General features: G+C 34.8%; 4 protein-coding genes across 11 annotated transcripts; 1 reads left to right on the top strand and 3 right to left on the bottom strand.

Moving 5' to 3' along the window:
- Positions 1 to 4: 4 nt before the first annotated feature.
- Positions 5 to 1,316, bottom strand: LOC107898028 (uncharacterized). Its single transcript, XM_016823587.2, has one exon. The coding sequence runs from the start codon at positions 1,123 to 1,125 to the stop codon at positions 97 to 99; it is 1,029 nt and encodes a 342-aa protein (XP_016679076.1). The 5' UTR covers positions 1,126 to 1,316; the 3' UTR covers positions 5 to 96.
- On the bottom strand, positions 5 to 4,457 carry LOC107898650 (pentatricopeptide repeat-containing protein At1g13040, mitochondrial). 6 transcript variants are annotated; one of them, XM_041091035.1, is made up of 4 exons: positions 2,709 to 4,456; positions 2,007 to 2,127; positions 1,323 to 1,431; positions 5 to 1,126 (listed from the first exon to the last, which is right to left on the bottom strand). In XM_041091035.1, exon 1 carries the CDS (start codon positions 4,259 to 4,261, stop codon positions 2,711 to 2,713), a length of 1,551 nt encoding a protein of 516 aa, XP_040946969.1. In that variant the 5' UTR covers positions 4,262 to 4,456; the 3' UTR covers positions 5 to 1,126; positions 1,323 to 1,431; positions 2,007 to 2,127; positions 2,709 to 2,710. The 6 variants fall into 6 exon arrangements, with proteins under 6 accessions (XP_040946969.1, XP_016679653.1, XP_040946968.1 ...); XM_016824164.2 differs by lacking the exon at positions 2,007 to 2,127 and having other exon boundaries at positions 2,709 to 4,457; XM_041091034.1 differs by having other exon boundaries at positions 2,007 to 4,456.
- A 1,509-nt stretch (positions 4,458 to 5,966) lies between these two features.
- LOC107898651 (protein PECTIC ARABINOGALACTAN SYNTHESIS-RELATED) lies at positions 5,967 to 12,317 on the top strand. The gene is made up of 11 exons (XM_016824165.2): positions 5,967 to 6,403; positions 6,879 to 6,929; positions 7,021 to 7,111; positions 7,234 to 7,310; positions 8,728 to 8,816; positions 9,363 to 9,482; positions 9,973 to 10,089; positions 10,227 to 10,370; positions 10,460 to 10,583; positions 10,682 to 10,873; positions 11,590 to 12,317. The coding sequence occupies exons 1-11, from the start codon at positions 6,098 to 6,100 to the stop codon at positions 11,890 to 11,892; spliced, it is 1,614 nt and encodes a 537-aa protein (XP_016679654.1). The 5' UTR covers positions 5,967 to 6,097; the 3' UTR covers positions 11,893 to 12,317.
- On the bottom strand, positions 11,507 to 18,015 carry LOC107898653 (non-functional NADPH-dependent codeinone reductase 2). Of its 3 annotated transcripts, XM_041091032.1 has the most exons (5): positions 17,578 to 17,976; positions 15,885 to 16,128; positions 14,595 to 14,774; positions 12,076 to 12,154; positions 11,507 to 11,999 (listed from the first exon to the last, which is right to left on the bottom strand). In XM_041091032.1, exons 1-5 carry the CDS (start codon positions 17,916 to 17,918, stop codon positions 11,986 to 11,988), a joined length of 858 nt encoding a protein of 285 aa, XP_040946966.1. In that variant the 5' UTR covers positions 17,919 to 17,976; the 3' UTR covers positions 11,507 to 11,985. The 3 variants fall into 3 exon arrangements, with proteins under 3 accessions (XP_040946966.1, XP_040946967.1, XP_016679655.1); XM_041091033.1 differs by lacking the exon at positions 12,076 to 12,154; XM_016824166.2 differs by lacking the exons at positions 11,507 to 11,999; positions 12,076 to 12,154 and adding an exon at positions 12,903 to 13,196 and having other exon boundaries at positions 17,578 to 18,015.
- Between the last annotated feature and the right edge of the window lie 324 nt (positions 18,016 to 18,339).

Below are 18,339 nucleotides of genomic sequence, written 5' to 3'. Positions count from 1 at the left end.
AATCAAAGCCTAATTTATGATTATATTATCATCAATTTTAAACACAAAGATACAAAGGGACAAAAAGTAATAAGACAATTACAAATGGATTCTTCATCAGTGTTTATTTCTGCAAATTTTTTCTCTCAAGACCCCAGTTGGAGGGCTTGAAACTATGATGCCACAATAACTATGCAACCAATACGAATATTTCATAAACCCTCCGAGTTTGGATCGAGCTCGAAATGCCCCTTTGACCGAAAATAGAACTTGATTGTTCTTGATCTGGTTCTCAAACAGCAGTGCTTCTTTCATTGAAAGACTAACCTGACTGGCTATCATATGAATACTTGCAAACATGGTCTGACCTTTTGCAGCTGAGAAAGGTTCTATGTATTGAGTAGCAATCAAGGTTTCGTCGAAGTAAAGATCAAGAGACAAGTGATTGAAATCAATGCTCACTTTCTTGTTCGGATTTGTGAAGTTAACCAGTAGAGTGACATCTGCATCCAGCAGGTAACCTGTGTCGAGGGTGGCCGCGTTCAAGGTGAAGCCGTTGAGATCGAAGAGTGGTCTATGTGGTCGAAAGATGAGATAGACCACAAGAACAAGTAGGCCTGCAAGTATCACGATCAGCCAAAAAATTACACAGGAAGTTGCCGTAGATAATGTTAGAGGGTCGGTTTGACGGACACTTGGGAGGAAAACACCAGAGTGAGGACGGTGCTGTTGGGGATGCCAGCGTTGGTGCTGGTCACCTTCGTTGATTTCATGCTGCGGTCTTACCGATGATGAGCTAGGATGTTGGCCATGAAGATGGGGTTGTAGCATTACTTCTTCTGGAGTTGGACCTTGAAACTGTGAAGGTCGTGATCGTAATTGGGGGCGTCGATCTTCATGATGTACTGGTGGCGGCACCCAAACATGAAGTGGCAGGTGAGGTTGGCTGTCATGATGTGGCTCCGGCTGCGACGGGCCAAGTGGATGAGGATGTAAGTCTTGGTCTATAGGACCTCGTCGTGGGACACGCTGGTCGCGACCACGTTGCGGCAGCAAGGTAGCAGGTAGATCATGCTGTTGCTCGGGCGTTATTCTGTCAGGATCTTCGATAAAATGTGGGTTGGTTTCAACATGTTGATAAGCCATTCTGGTAATGAAAATAAACTGAAACTAAGTAAAGCAAAGGTACTATCCTAAGTAATAAATGCAAAAAAGCATTTGACTTCATGAGAACTTCAAGTAAAGGCAAAGAATCAAACATAAACTAGTGAGGGAGGCAAGTAATCTTTGATGAGTAAAGGAGGCAAAAGAAGTAATAGGTAAATAAAGTTAAAAGAACTTACCATAAACATGAAGAAAGTATTTATTGATTTAAGAGCAACGTACGGTTTTGAGCTCACAGCGCTTGGAATCACCCTGTCCAATTTCAAGCATAGCATGGCGAAGCTCCCCCTGCAATATACAAGCACACAGGAGTATACTGACAGGTTAAATGAACAGAAAAATAAGAGTATCAACAGAGAAATCAGTACTATGCGATAATTGTCATGATACAACCGATGATCTTTCAAAAATAGGGACCTTCCCCCTATGGTAGGCTACATATCATTTTTTCCTAACAGCAATATTCTTTTTCGTATAAAACTGGTGGGAATTTGCCTGCCTTCATCTATAAAAGATTAAATCACTTCTGGGGCCTGAACTTGGCAACTATTCTCACATTGGAGCCTAAACTTTTTTTGGGTCCAAGCTAGCCCTTGAACTTTGCAAGTATTCTCCCATTGGGGCTTGAACTTTTTTTTTTGTCCAAGTTAGTCACTGATATTTCCTTGAAAACCCTAAAGTTCAGGGACTAACTTGGACAAAAAAAGTTCAAGCCCCAATGTAAGAACAATTGCCTAGTTCAGGCCACAATATGGGAACAATTATCAAGTTCAGGTCCCAATGTGGGAATAGTTGCCAAGTTCAAACCCTAAATAGTTATTTAACCCATCTATAAATATATTCAAGAGAGAAACAACTCAAACCTGAGATTTATTTTCTAAGAGTCTGCAGAAAGGGCAAAATAGTGGCAAGAATAAAGGATCATAAGAAGAGCAGCAAACAATCCATCCATATGGCTATTCAATACCAAAACAAATAGTTCACCTGAATTTATCAAAATAAACAAATTTTAATATTTAAATCCGAGGCAAGATCACTTGCCTAAGAAAACATAAGAGCTATGAAATTGCAAAAGAATCAACTTCACGCTCATGCTCCACGAACCAGGCACATTTAAGCTACTCTTTGAACAAATCAGTTAAGTGAACTTTCAACCCAATGTGCAAGCACTGGATTAGATTGATGCACATTACCATGAATGTTGTAATATAGTGGATTATAATAAAAAATGCCATATGATAACTTCCATCATATGTCATACCACTGCAACAGTCATGATCAACTGGAATGCTACATTCAATGCAAAATCTTAAGTCTTCTAGCTGCTTCATATTAAGTTTAGAGTGTCCGGCATCTAGTTTTTAAGTTTACAGAAGTCTTGCAAACAAGGCTAGGGTAGAATAGCAAGAAGATGCATTGGGTTGTACTAGTAGTGTCAAAAAATCATTAACACCTTGTGCTGGTCTTAGAGCAAACCAAGTATTTCCATAAAAACAGAAGAAGAAACCATCCAAAAGACACATATAAATGTAAGTAATGGAATTTGAAATGCAAACTACTACCACTTTTATGCAGAGTCTGTTGATTGGATAGCATTGATCAGTGTCTCCGAAAGAGCTCCATCAAGAGTAAAACCCTTCTCCATCATTTGATCCCATACTTTGCAAGCCTTAGCAAGTTTCCTTTCCCGTACAAGCCCTCCAATTATCAATTTGTAAGTTGTTTCATCTGGAGAGAACCCTTTAGTCTGCATTTCCTCGTATAGTTGTAACGCTTCATTTACTCTGTTAGACTTGCAAAACCCATTGATGAGGGCATTGTATGAAATCACATCAGGGTTAAATCCCTGCATTATCATGTCATTAAAAATTCCACAAGCCCTTTCAACTTTCCCACTTTTGCATAGGTGGTCAATAATCGTAGTATAGAAAATCTGATCAGGCAACAGACGCATCCCTGACATATGATCGATAAGTGCTTTAGCTACATCGGAACTACCTTCATTAAGACAAGCTTTTATAAGAGTTGTGTACGTCGCAACATCGGGTGAAATCCCCTTCCTACCCATTTCCTCAAAAAGTTTGTAAGCTTTTCGAACATGACCACCTTTGCAAAATGCTTTGATAATGGTATTATAAGAAACAGCATCAGCCAACCCTTTCGGCTCCATCTTATTAACCATCAAGAAGTATGCTTTGTCCAACCTATCAGCATTACAAAGCCCCTTAATCATCTGGTTATAACTATAAACATCGGGTCCCATTCCGTTCCTCTCCATCTTCTTCATCAACTTCTCTGCCTCCTCCAACATAAGCTCATTACAACAATAATTCAACAGAATATTATAAGTAACCAAATCCGGCTGACACCCATTTTTTGTCATAAACGACTTTATTGCTTGCGCCTTATCTATTCTCCTCATTTTACAAAACCCATTAATCAGTGCATTAAAGAGCAATGAACTAAACTCTACATCTCCACCCTTAATCACCTCAATAACAAGCTCATACGCCAAATCAACCTTCCCACCTTCGCACAACCAAATGACAAGCGCACAACAGGCTTTCTTATCTGGTTTTAAACCTTTACCCACCATTTCCTTCCAAAACTCAACAGCATTATCAAGCTTCCCAGCTTTACACATCCCATCAATCATTATCGTATACGTTACAACATCTGGGTCTCTCCCTTTCTCAGCTACGCTATAAAAAACCTCTAAAGCTATCTCTACCTTTTTCTCTTTAAACAAAAGATTCAAATAAATGTTAAAAGCCCAAATATCAGGAACATAATTCAATTTATCCATATCATCTAAAAGAAGCTCAATGAGACTAAAGTTTTTGACAGTGCATAAACCAGAGATAAATCGAGAGTAAGTAAATGGGGTCAGAGAGAAACCCTGAGGGAACATTTGGAAGTAGTAGCGTTCAGCTAATTCGAAAAGGGAATGACGAATAAGGACGCCGATGAATCGGTTGTAGTCGATGCCAAAGACTCGGCAATCTGATTGAGTCATTTCGTCGAACAGGTGGACGGCTTGGTCGATGAGGCCAGTTTTAACGAATCTTGAGATGCGGGCACGGTATATTAGGCGGGTCGTGCCCAGAGCGTGATACATATCAGACACAAATGCATATCAAATGGGTTTGAGAGGGTTGGGACCCGATCAGAATCGACATGAGAGGAGCATTTGGGTAACAAAAAGAAGAAGAAAATGAGAAATGCTGCTGCTGCTAATGGTTTTTTCGGCTACAAAGGAGGGCCGAAAGAGTGCAGCTATTTCACGTCTAAGCCCGGTGTGTCTACAATTTTGGGGCCCAAAGCGTTCTTTGGGTTTATTATTGATCTAATATAAAGTTGTCCATAGCCCGAACAATCTGTCTAGCTCGATAGGCTTAGTTGATTTGAGCTCTAAAAAAAAATTATATTTCAGACCAACACGATTCAACTTGATTTCAATTTAAACAATAAAATTTTAAATATAAAATTTTTAAAATAATAATATAGGTTTGATATGCTAGGTTGAGTCAATTTAAAAACGGGTTTGGGTTTAAAAATTTTTGAGTTGTCCATGGCCCGAATAACCTGTCCAACTCGATAGGCTTTGTTGAAAAGAACAAGAACTGTGGTGATTATTTTGGTTGCAGAGATAATATTTAAAAAGTTAAGTTTGCCAAATTTTTTTTTTAAAAAAACTCCTAAAAATGAAATTAGGATTCTAAGTGGTTACTTGAGCGTGGTAAAATGAAAGTTAATTTAAATAGATAGTGATATTTTAGCAAAAAAAATGTCTTTTTTAAGTGCCAATGCAACGATTATTCATTAAAGGAATAAAGAGGAACACTTAAAATTTCAAAGAAAGATTAAGAACAAATTTTTAATAATTTTTGTATCTGAGCTTTCAAGCCATACTCTTCAACTATCCCAAAAATGAAATGACTCAAGAATCCTATCAACTTTCCAAGGTTATTATCAAAAAGTTGCTCTCAATGTGATGTTTCCAACGAGGCTATTTTTAAAAGGTGCTTATACGATAAACAATGTTTACTGGAACTACTATTGATTAAATAGATGAGCAAAAATAAATATCTACATATCCATAATTTCATAGAAACTGAAAGAATTTTGAAGCACCTAATTTTCATGGATCGAAGCTTACACTCCAAATTATTGCATGCCAAGATTTGATTCTCCGAGTTTTTAATGTGATGACACTCAGTTATTGCTTGATCACTGATTAATCGTTTAACTCTGTTACATTGCCCTTTGCATCGATCTCAATGCTTTCCCCAAATTTCCGCTCTTTACTTTCACTCTTAATCAATCTCAATTGCTAAATCTGGCTCAGATCATGGCTTTCAAATAAAAAAAATATTTAAACTATTAATTTCATCTCATTTTATTCAAAACATTAATCAATAAGAACATCACATGTGGCATATTCACCAAATGTCGTACACTTGAAAAATTAAATGAGACAAAATTATTAACCAATAAGAATGTGACACATATCACATTCATGCGGGATATTATACAGTTTTGTATAAAATCAGATAAAATTGATAATTTAGATATAATTTTTGATAAAAAAAACCTTTAGGTATCTAAGTGAACAAATGTATAATTCGGGGTCAATATTATAATTAAGCCTATTATTAATTTGAATTTACTAACAACATTATTAGAAATAAAGGATCAACTTATGAAAAATTAAATTATAGATTTAAATATCAATTTTTAGCATAATAGAAGGACGAAAACCAAATTAAACCTTGTTTTCAGCCACGTATAGTTGAATCTTTGGACACATTATATTATGTGGACTTTGTAAGGACTTTCGTTCCACTCTCAAGTCACTTACCATCACCACCACCAGCGCCACCAATTGCGAAAAGCCGAGTCGAAGAAGCGGAAGCCGAGCGCTCGCAAGCTGGCTTACAGTCCGAAGCGAGCCATGGTTGAGCTGAGGCACTCGGGCAGCTCGCTCGGGAGCCGAGCCTCTTCTTCTCCGATGAAACGCGACGAGGATGCTTCCCCTCTCATCTTCAACGATCACGTCCTTCGAGATGATGATGACGATCATCCTCGCCATTCATTTCGAGATCGTTACCGTTCGTTTTGGTCACAAATTTACTCGTTTTTCCCTTTCCTTAATGATGATCCTAGGTTTTCTCAACACGGTTCCAGGATCTCGCTTCTCTTGCTCCTTTTCATCGCCGTTGCTGGATTGATTTCCTTTTTCTCGATCTTACAACGATTAGTAAGGAATTGATTCACTTTGTGTTGAGGCAGTTGAAATTACTTGGCACTATTTTTTTTTCTAGATTCTTTTATGTTGCATATGATTAGTAAGGAGCTGATTTACTTTGTGTTTAAGTAGTTGCAATTAGTCTGCACTTCTTTTTCTCTAGATTTTTTTATGTTGCATACGATTAGTAAGGAACTGATTCACTTCGTGTTTAAGTAGTTGAAGTTACTCGATACCTTTTTTTCTAGATTCTTTTATGTTGAATAGGAATTTATGATTTGAAATTGAAATTATTCTTATTTTTTAAAAATAATAGTATTATTGATATTTGGGGAAAAAAATTAAATGGAGTGAACTAGCTCTAGCTGGTTAAGTTTAATTTAAAGTTTAGCTGATTTTTTTTAATGGAAACTGTGAGGTCTACTTTTTTTTCATGGATTTGATTTTTGTGTTCTAATTCTAATATCACTGTTAATCTTTATTGTAGAATTCTCCGTATTTGTGTAAAAAAGATGGCATTGTTCTTCACTGTCCGCGTGTAAGTTTTTCTGATGGATCTTGTTATTGTTTTTCTTACTTGTTGTAACAATGGCTTTGGCTATTCGTAAATCGTGTTTCCTGGTTTCTAGGTTAAGGAGAATCCTTCGCTTTGGGAGAATCCTTTCTCTGCAACTACTTCTTGGAAGCCTTGTGCCGAGCGGCATGACGGTGGAATGTCGGGTATCCAATGTCTATGGCTTCCTTTATTAGTGATGTGTATTTGGTATCTCCTGCATTTTGTGAAATGCATTTAGGAAATGTTTGTTACGGCTTAGGTTATTAACTCTTTAACTATTGTGCAGACCTTCCTCCCGAGAATGAAACGAGTGGTTATATATTTATTCATGCTGAGGGTGGTCTAAATCAGCAAAGAATTGCGGTATAGATTCTTTTCTTTTTATGGCAACCTGATTGAGGGCGGGTTTGGATGGGCGGTGCATTTACCTGCGATTAGTGTAAAAACAGCAGTGGTGGTGAGGTTAGATACTATAGCGACACTGTAGCGTGAGACAAAAAGTAAGCTAAATGCACTGCACCGCATCCAACCGCCCATCTAAACCCACCCTGAGTTGAGTTTGTATAATTTTTTGAATGCATCTTATGGAGTTGGTAGGAGGTCAGAAGTCTTTTTTTGAATTATTGAATCATAAAATTGCTGATCATGGTAGTTGGCACTGTATTAGTACCGGGTAGTACTGTTTGGTCTTAAACGGATACCAAGTAGTCTATGTGCTGATACTTATGTTTGGTGTCACTGACTTGGAAGTGTTGTGGTGTTGTCACTTTGATGACTGCAACATCAAAACCTATGAATACAGAGACTAAGGGTCAGTTCTTCATTGCTTTTGAGAAGTGCTTTTGAGAAGTGCTTTTGAGAATTTTGAGTGTTTGGGATTGCTATCAAAAAGTGCTTTTGAAGAATAAAATGTCCATTTTAGACATGAGATTATAAAGTAGCAAATATGTATTTAAATAATGTTCAAATTAGTTAATATTATGATATTTTAACAAAAATATAAAAAAATAAATTATTATAACTTATTGTTAATATTTTAATATATAATATTAATTTTAAATATTTCTAAGTAATTAATATTAATTATTTATAAAATTTAATTAGAATATATAAACTATATTTAAATATTTAAATATAAAAATTAAATATTTATAATTAGATATTGACACGATTGTATTATTATAAAAATTATTTTTTATTTTTAATTAATGTTTTTAACACATTTGTATTAGAAGTTTAGCAGCAGAGGGAACCAGCGTCGGTGTGGCTAAAATGGTAAAGTAACCAGGCAAAAGGACTTTTTGGCTGAAAAGCTAAAAAAATCTACTTCTCATCTGCCGAGAAGTCCTTTTAAGAAGCTGTCCTTTTGCTCTCAAAATGAAATGCGTTCTCCTTTGCTTTTTAATGAAAAGCGCTTTTTTAACTAAAAGCTCATCTCAGCCGGGTTGAAGAACGGACCCTAAGATTACATTATTTTATTGACTTGACTTTTGCTTGCTTATTGTATCATGGAAACTCCTTTTGGAGTTCAATTCAAATACCAGTAATTAATGGAGAACAAAGATGATTATAAACAAATCAGTGCCTAAGATGAAATCTGCGAAAGAAGTTCTTTCTGAAAGTTCTTTTGCTGCTTGGTTCTATTCTCGTTTTACGATATCCCAGCCCCCTTTAACCGTCCTTAAGCGGAACATTGCTGAATGATTTCTGAAAATACTGGTTATTTGGCATCTTCAATGGCCATTAACAAACTTATGAACTTATTGCGCACTCAATGCAGATATGTAATGCAGTGGCTGTGGCCAAAATTATGAATGCCACGCTTATTTTGCCAGTGCTGAAACAGGATCAGATATGGAAAGATCAAACGTGAGATTTCTTGTCCAACAACCTTATGCGTACTACTGGTCTTGTCTACAGTGATTGTTAAGTTATAAGTTATATGCATAGAAAAAAGAAGTTAAAGATAATTAGTTTATCAAAAAGGCTAATTATTAAACCAGAGCTTCCCAATCTTATTACATACAATTCATATTATACTAAACATTATTTTTCGAAGACTACAGAAGTTGGAATAATATTTTGTTTGTACTATAGTGCCTTTGTTTCTCTCATATCCTATGATATTAAAGTTCTACCTTAAATTCTACTTGGAATAATGTAACGTGTAAACATTGAAATTTCTTGGTGCATCATAATTGTTTCGTTATTCAAGCTAATTGAGGTTGACTTATAACATTGTGAAGCTGTCAATTTTCATCATAATGGCACTAGCTTAAACTTAAAATATATTCTTACATTGAACTGAAATTTCGAGCTCTAAACTTACTACAGAATGGTGGAAATTCTGAGTTTTTCTCACTGCTACTTCAGTTCCTGCTTTGGTTTGTAATATATTTGTAAAACTATTTGTAGGAAATTTGAAGACATTTTTGATGTTGATCATTTCATTGACTACTTGAAGGATGATGTGCGAATTGTCCGTGACATACCCGGGTGGTTTACTGACAAATCAGAATTATTTACAAGTATAAGGTGATTTTTTTTTCATGGTTCTTTGTGTTGTCTGTTCTATGCTGGGTTTACTATTATAATTAAAGCTATTTGATTCTATGGATTTGCTTCAATCATGTTGACATCATTAATTTCCTAGATTTTGTGATTGTGAATTTAAATTATTAGATTAACTGATGGAATTTGTTTATCTTTTACTTTATTTCATTTTGGGAACAAGGGTAACTTCTTGGCTTTTTCCGGCTCTCTTTTAAATGCAAATGATAAAAGAGGTTGCACATGTCTCGGTTCATATTTTTCATTGTAGACCTTAACCTCTGCTAATTAGTATCGTATCTGGTTTGGAACTTGTAGCCACAAAATCCTAGGTTTATTGCGTAATTATGTCTCTGCATTTTCAAACAAGATATGAGAATTCAAGAACTTACAAAGCATATCTTTATACAAATTTATTCCAACTTTTTGCAACTGGAAATTTTTTTTCACCTGGAGAAGTTGTGTTGTATAATAGACGAACCGTGAAGAACATTCCAAAATATGCACCTGCTCAATTTTATATTGACAACGTGCTGCCTCGGGTCAAAGAGAAGAAAATAATGGCCCTAAAACCATTCGTTGATAGACTTGGGTAAGTCATGGATGTCATAGATCTGTATATGATGACTACTTTCAAAAAAAAAAAAAATTTCTTTTCAGACAAGGAATGAGGACTTGGATTGTTACTCTTTTGTGTTTCCTTTCCTTTTTCTCTTGGATAATGTTCAGGTACGATAATGTCCCTCCAGAAATCAACAGGCTAAGATGCAGGGTCAATTATCATGCTCTTAAATTTCTTCCTGAAATTGAGCAAATGGCAAATTTGTTGGTCTCAAGGATGAGGAACCGCACTGGAAGTCCAAATCCTTACATGTTCGTAACATTTTCGGTTTAGTCTCTACTAATATGCTGAATTGATACTATATTTAACTCCTAGTTAACCAACAATTTATTTCATTCAGGGCTTTACATCTTAGATTCGAGAAAGGGATGGTAGGCCTATCATTCTGTGATTTCATTGGAACTAGGGAGGAGAAAGCTAAAATGGCGGAATGCAGACAAAAAGAATGGCCTCGACGGTATAAGGTGATCTACAACAATTTGATGTTTTCTGCTTGTTTGCTTGGTAAGAACCAAAAATTGGCCTGGATTATGTCTTATCTTTGTTGTAACTGGCAATGCAGAACGGATCTCATCTCTGGCAGCTTGCACTGCAAAAGCGGAAAGAGGGACGTTGTCCTCTTGAACCTGGCGAAGTGGCAGTGATTCTTCGGGCAATGGGATATCCCAAGGAAACACAGATTTATGTTGCTTCTGGCCAGGTTTATGGTGGTCAGAACCGAATGGCACCCTTACGGAACATGTTCCCGAATCTGGTACATTCATTTTAGTCTTTTCTATATATATATATATTTATGAATGTTACAAAATTGTCTGGAATCACTTCTCCGTATTCAACTGAAATATTCTAGGCAGCTTTTAAAGAGTTAAATCACTATTTGGGGCAACAACTCCCTGTTTGGGGCCTGAACTTTTTTTTTGTCTAAGTTAATCCCTGAACTTGATAATTGTTTCCACATTGGGGGTTGAACTAGGCAACTGTGGCAATATTGGGGTCTGAACTTCTTGGTACAAGTTATGCTTTGAACTGGCAATTGTTCCCATGTTGGAATCTGAACTTTAAGGTTTTCAAGAAAATATCAGGGACTAACTTAGACAAAGAAAAGTTTAGGCCCCAATGTAGAAACAATTGCCAAGTATAGGGCCTAACTTGTATATAAAAAAGTTCAGGCCCCGATGTGGGAGTAGTATTGTAACAAAAAGTGATTCAACCCACTTTTAAATTGTAACATTTTCTTATGTTTTAGTATTTAGTTTCCGGGGAGTACCTCTTGCTGTGCTACTGATCCTTAGCCATACTACGTATAATAGGATGGTAGCGTGGATCTGTTAGTTAACAAACTGGATATATATCAGGCACTGCAATGTGATTAGTTCGACTTGATGCATAAGAAATTGAATGTCTTTGCTATATATATATACATCTCAATTTTACGTAGTAAAGATGCTTATCATAAGGCTTTTGTAACAGGTTACCAAGGAAGAGTTAGCAAGTAAGGAGGAGTTGGCTGGTTTCCGGAAACATGTAACAAGCTTAGCTGGACTCGACTTCTTGGTCTGCCTGAAATCTGATCTGTTTGTAATGACCCACGGAGGTAACTTTGCTAAATTGATTATTGGTGCTAGAAGGTACATGGGTCATCGTCAAAAATCAATAAAACCTGACAAAGGACTTATGTCTAAATCTTTTGGGGATCCTTATATGGGATGGGCTACATTCGTAGAAGATGTAGTCGTTACCCACCAAACCCGAACCAGAAGAAACCTTCCCTAATTACGACCTTTGGGAGAACCCCTTAACTCCTTGCATGTGTAAAGCTTGATAGCCACTTTTTTCTTCTCGTTACTTGTTTATGCACGTTGAGCTTCATCGAAATGAAACTGTATTTAACAAATGAAGATGCTTTTAGTATCTGAAAGCTACAAGGGAAAAGAGCAACCGATTAAAGTTCTTAACCTTTAAAAAGGAGTACGGTAGAGGGTATTGTCTGATGGAAGCCAATACCAGGACCAGCCAGCAATGCTAGCAGTTTTGTCTAAAAGAAAAAAAAAAAAACAGGTAAATTTAACCAAATACTTGTGCCTTTATTTATTAATCTTTGGCATGTTTCATTTGTCAAAAGACATCTTCAATCATCAGTACGACGTCGTGTAAAATATTGGTGAAATGTAGAAGAAAAATGAAACCGTTTTCCTTTACTCCCATATAATGTAGATCTGTTATTTTTACCTTTAAAAATTAGTATTTTACCTGTTTAAATTTTTAATTAGCTTTTGAAATAATATATCTATAATTATTTTAGTTAGTGTTATTTGAATTGTTGAATATAATTAAAATATAATTAGTTTTTTTTGTAGGCATAAAGATTTGTTTTACTCCAAATTTACAGAAAAAATTATTTTTATTTTTCATTTATTTTTTCATCTTAACCTTTTAATTTGTATTTTTTGTTAAATCATTCTAAAATAGATATAAAAGTTAATATTTATTAACTTTATTGATATGGCATACACATAAACTGTCACATTAATATTTAATTAATTTTTTAAAAATAAAAAAAATAATTTTAATAATTTTTATTTGGAAAAATATTTTTAAAATTTTTAAAAATCAAATAAATATTGACGTAGCAATCTAGTTTATGTCATATCAGAAATACAAAAAACGGTTAATTTTTTTTTATCTATGAAACACTGACATAGGCATGCAACACGAATACAACACAGACTTGGCTACACATATCAAAGTTTACATGGATATAAAATTACTTAAAAACGAGACTATGACACAATAAAGTAGATTTTAATTAGAGAAGTTGTAATACAACTCCAAAAAAAAATGTATTTTGGAGATTAAATCTCCCCATCCCATAGTTCTTCAAGGGACTTGAATGGTCCACTAGGTGATACCATTTCAAGTTTAGGAAATAACCTACGCTGCTTAATTTCATTGATTTTTTTATGGTCATCTAATGATAATCCCCAATCAAAGATCTGCAGGTTCTCTCTCATCCTTTCTTTGTTGAAGCTCTTAACCACAAAACTTAACCCTTGTTCAAATGCCCATCTTAGACAAACCTGTCAATTTTCCAAAAAAAAAAAAAGGTATTTAATGTTTCAGTCCATGTAGACCATGGGTCACAATCCACCCCAAGCAAGGTATTGTCTAGTTTGATCCATTAAATTTTTCGAATTTAGTCATCGAAAACGAATCACAAGTCTAAAAAGGTCTTTAACACTAAAATACCCACTTGAACTCTAGTACATAGTCAACGCGAAATTCATGACTCGTCTCTATGACCATGAAATCCTCCCAAGTCTAACTAGAGCCCATTGTCTTTAATAGCACGTTACTAGTATCCAATAGCAGGCTACTGAGCCTAGTCGAGTTCCAGTAAATGGCTGATGTAAAATTCATGGCTCTTTTCTAAAATTGTAACACCAAGTTATTTCATAGCCACTGTTAAACTCATGTCTCCTCTCATGATCATAAAATCCTCCCCATTCTAATAAGAGCTCATTGTCTTCAATGGCACATCGCTAGTACCCAAGAGCCAACTACCATGATCTTAGTCGAGCTCTAGTACACGACTGATGTGGAGTTTATGGCTCTTCTCTAAAACTATACGACCATTTCATTTTGGTATAAAATTAGAATGGTGATCTAAATAGAATATAATGAAATAGTCACTTTGAAGTTGCATATGACTTGAGAAATGAAATAGGTTGACTACTGGTAAAGGAATACTTGTATCCTAACTATAGAGAAGAGTGCAAGATAGTCCTATAAATAAGTATACTAACGAAAAACAATTTCAAAAAAGACAACCCAAACTCGAACCTGAATTTATGTGAAGGATAAACGAAAATGGTTGTCAATCAATCACAAGTTTAGAAAGAATCAAATACGATATTTCAGTAGTCAATCGAGCTTGCTAAGAAGTTCCCGAGGTTACAAAGGGAACATTGATCTTCAAGTTCATAATGCTTGTGACTCGAATGCATACAAATGGCTTGTTTTTTCTTGGGATGAAGTAGCATTTAGTCTCTGAATTTGTTTTCTTTTAAACTTGATCCCTAAACTTTTTTATAGTACACATTCAATTTAGAACTTGGCAACTTTTTTCAATTTAGCCCTTAAATTTGGATTCCATTAAAGTTTGATAATATGACGCTTTGAGATTATGCCACATTATATCCCGAAAATTTAAAATTCTTTTACATGAAATCTAAAAAAAATTAAACTTCAAAAAAATTCTAAGTGATGACATGGCTCAATCTCAACGTGCCATGTCATCATAATAGAATCCAAGTTCAGGGAATAAATTGAGAAAAACTTCCAAATGCCGAGACTAATATGAAAATGTCATCAAATTCAGAGATTAAATGTTATTTTTTTGAAAAAAGAAATTCTATAAAAATTAACAAATCAGAGTTAAAGCATTGTAGAAAGCTAGTTGGAGAAGAAGCAAGAACCTGAGCAACAGTCTTGTTATGAGCATTAGCAATCTCCTTCAGTGTTTCATTATCCATAACTTCATTGGTTCCCCAACGAGTCCCTTTGGCTCCCAAAGGAGAGTAAGCAGTTAACACAATATTTTTAGATTTGCAGAACTCTCTTAGCTTCTGTTGTTGCCATAGAGGGCTAATCTCCACCTGAATTCAACAAATTGTTCTCTCCATTTACCAAATAACCACTTGTTTACATACCAAAGCTAATCAATGGAAAATAATAGGAGTAAATCTCAAAAAGGCGAGCATGGAACTTTGACCTAACGTGTAATATAATGCCAAAACTTAAATTAAATATTACTTTGACTCCTCCTTTGCTCCCGATCAGGGACGAAGTCAGAAGTTTATCTTTGGGAGAGTCAAAATTAAAATATAAATTTTTAATGGGTCAAAATACAATTTTATCTTTATATATGATTGTAATTTTAGAATTTTAAAGAACTTAAACTGAAAATTTTTTATCTTTTGGGAGGGGAGTAAAATGTACTTTTACCATTAAACTAACTTGTAATTTTAAAAACTTCAAGGGACTAAAATAATTTCCCATTTTGGGGGGCCTTGCTTGCCTCTTGGGGCCATCCCTGCTACTGACTTATATTAAGATACGGGTGTAGATATATGATCTTCCGAAGACTCTTCTTATACATGATTTAAAATATATCACATGTATACCTATATATGACACTCACCGGGCCCCAAGTATAAATAATATGGCTTTGGATTGTTGCAATTGTACACATATATCTTTGATTTTGATTCAGATGCATGAAACTAAAAGGAAAGACTTCACATACTTCAATAGATTTAAAAACAGCTTAACTACAATCACGGGGTAGGTGAGATAGCGACTACCTTAACCAAAAAAAAAAAAAAAATCATACCTCAATTTATAGTAGGGCCAATTTTGCATTTAAACCTTTAAAATATGATATTGTCTAAATTTTCTAATTTTTAATATTTTGTTTTAAATTAAAATTTCATTAGACAAAGCATTATTATACGAATTTTAACTTGAAGAAAGAAAAACACATTTTAAAAAAACAAAATAAATCCATAAATAACCATAAAACAGTTTCATGCTGGTATCACAAATATTACATGAAAATTGAATCAAAATCAAAACTTATTTTCAAGTGTACACTTGCACCGAATCAAATCTCTAATAGTATATTGTACATTCAAACAAACTTTGAATGTCATTCTAAGATTTATCCGAAAATAATAAAAGGATTAGAAGGGAATGAGAAAGCTTACTTGATTGACTGATGGAGGAATGGTAGCAAAGGAGAGTATGTTTTCAAGTTTCTTGCATGAGAAGTTACTGACTCCAATGGATTTTGTGAGGCCAAACCTCAGGCAATCTTCCATGGCTGCCCACACTGAGTTGAAATCCATAGCTAGTTGTTCATCTTTGGGCACAGGGAATCCAATTTTCCCAGGTTTAGCACTTAGAGGCCAGTGAATGAGATAAAGGTCCAAGTATTCCAACTGAAGCATCCTGCATATATACCCTTTGTATAAACCATTAGAGATGTGAAGAAAATCGAAAATCAGATTTTGCTTATGTTCTGTTTTTATTAAATTATTGCATATTAATCATAAATATTTTCAAAACCAAACTGAAACCAACCGTTAACACTTCTAATCCCTTAATTCCGAATCAAATCGTTATCACTTCCAATCAAAGTTTCAGAACTAGATAGTGGTCGAACTAGTCAGAACACCGGTTTGCCATTCCTACCGATCCGATGGGTTTGCCTCGTTTGAGGAAATAAATCATTAAAAAAATCATAAAAATAAATATATTAAAAATCCGGTTCAACCATTTTCTGCCAAGTTCAACCGGTTCATACCGATTCCTAAATTAACCGGTTCAATGCCCTTCTTCAAACAGATACAACAACCGATTCCTGATCTAAGAGTCAGATTCAAACAAGCTTGCTTCTAATTCCCTAACTACAGAAAAGCTCTATAAATGTAAGAAACAAATCGCTTGCTCTTGGATATGTTGTATAAAAAGGGGGAATTTATTCTCTTCTTTTTCCAAAAAATGCTCACTCTTAAACTCTTTGTTTACACCCTAGTAATATTATTTGTTTCTCTCTTCATCTTCAGATTCCTATCTAGTGCTCCAGGACATAATCCTGGACGCAAAGAATAAGAAAGGGGAGAGTTCCTTGCTTCATTTTTAGAAATGGTATTAGGATTTGATCTATTCTACTACCAAAAACCGAAACGGAAAGAGAGGGATTTGAACCCTCGGTACGAATAACTCGCACAACAGGTTAGCAATCCAACGCTTTATTACACTCAGCCATCTCTCCTAATTGATAAAAAGATAATTACTATGTTACAGCACGCAAAAAGAGAGGCTTGAAAAAAGCCCCTTTTTACTTTGTTATATAGATTATTATTTATCTATATAGAGTATTATTAATCCATAGATATATAGGTTCGTAATTTATTATTATATAGATATAAATTGATTATTAATATCAAAGCCCAAGCTCAATTCAAAATAAAAATTGATCTTATTTAATTAGAACTCCATTATCAAGTAAAAAATAAATATAATTCTCGTGCTCAATTACAAACTCAATTATCTAAGATTGATATCGAATTAAAATAATCAATATTTCAAAATCAATTTACAATAAAAATGCTTAAGTACACTGAAATGAAGTGTTTGAGAGTCACTCGAATCAAGAATTAAAAATAACTTAATTCAAATCATGCAAGCTACCGTAACTTAAACCTAACAATAACCAAATTGAATGTGACTTGAACTTTTCAAGAACTCAAATCTGAAATTTTGAATTTTTCTCCCTTAATTAACTGCTTGATCTGTGTGTATATAAAAGAGCTAAGTTTACAGTGATGGAGCTAATTTAATCTTTAATTCTTTTGATTAAGGGAATCAAATGGCAAATTAAGATATTCTTTTTACCTGAGAGAATTTTTGAGAGCGGGAAGAACAAGATCGGGATGAGCATCAGTGCACCATAGCTTGGAAGTGATGAAAAGTTCATCGCGAGATGCGATAAAACCGAACTTAATCGCTTCTGCTATAGCTTCTCCCAATGGCTTCTCCGATTTGTAAAGCGATGCAGCGTCGAAGTGACGGTAACCGACACTGATAGCCTCCAGAATCGCCTCTTTCAAAGCAGTTTCATCAAATGGATCGGCCGCCGTGCCCATTCCGATCACCGGCATGTTCCGGCCGCCGGAGGAGGAGCTCAGTTTCACCTCCGGGATGCTGAGTGTAGGCACTTGGGGAACATCGGCCATATGAGCCCAAGAGAAACACCTAGCTGGTACTGGACCAAATGAGTCGACGAAAATTCCTGCTTTAGGAAACCGTACATGCAATATAAATACGACCGCAAACATAATAGGTCGAATTCTAGCTTCAGTCCCTATATAATGCTTAATTTCTGAATTTAGTCCATTTTTTTTAAAAGCTAAAATAGTCTTTGTATTTTAGATTGATTGGATTTGGTCTCTATGTTTTTATATTATTATCTGTTAATCCAAATAATCAACATTTTTAACTATTTTAATTAAAATAGTAATACAATTTTTTTTTGTAAAAACAATTATTTAAACTTACATGCTCGCATTAATATTTTCTTGTTGAAAATGTTCTTCCTTAAAAAAAATTCATATAAATATTTTAATCAAAATAGTTAACAACATTAAAAAATAACTT

This window comes from Gossypium hirsutum, chromosome D04, assembly GCF_007990345.1.
Source record: "Gossypium hirsutum isolate 1008001.06 chromosome D04, Gossypium_hirsutum_v2.1, whole genome shotgun sequence".
In the NCBI taxonomy this organism is placed as follows: Eukaryota; Viridiplantae; Streptophyta; class Magnoliopsida; order Malvales; family Malvaceae; genus Gossypium; species Gossypium hirsutum.
The sequence above is the reverse complement of the archived record's forward strand: the minus strand, read 5'-3'. Positions and strand labels throughout refer to the sequence as shown.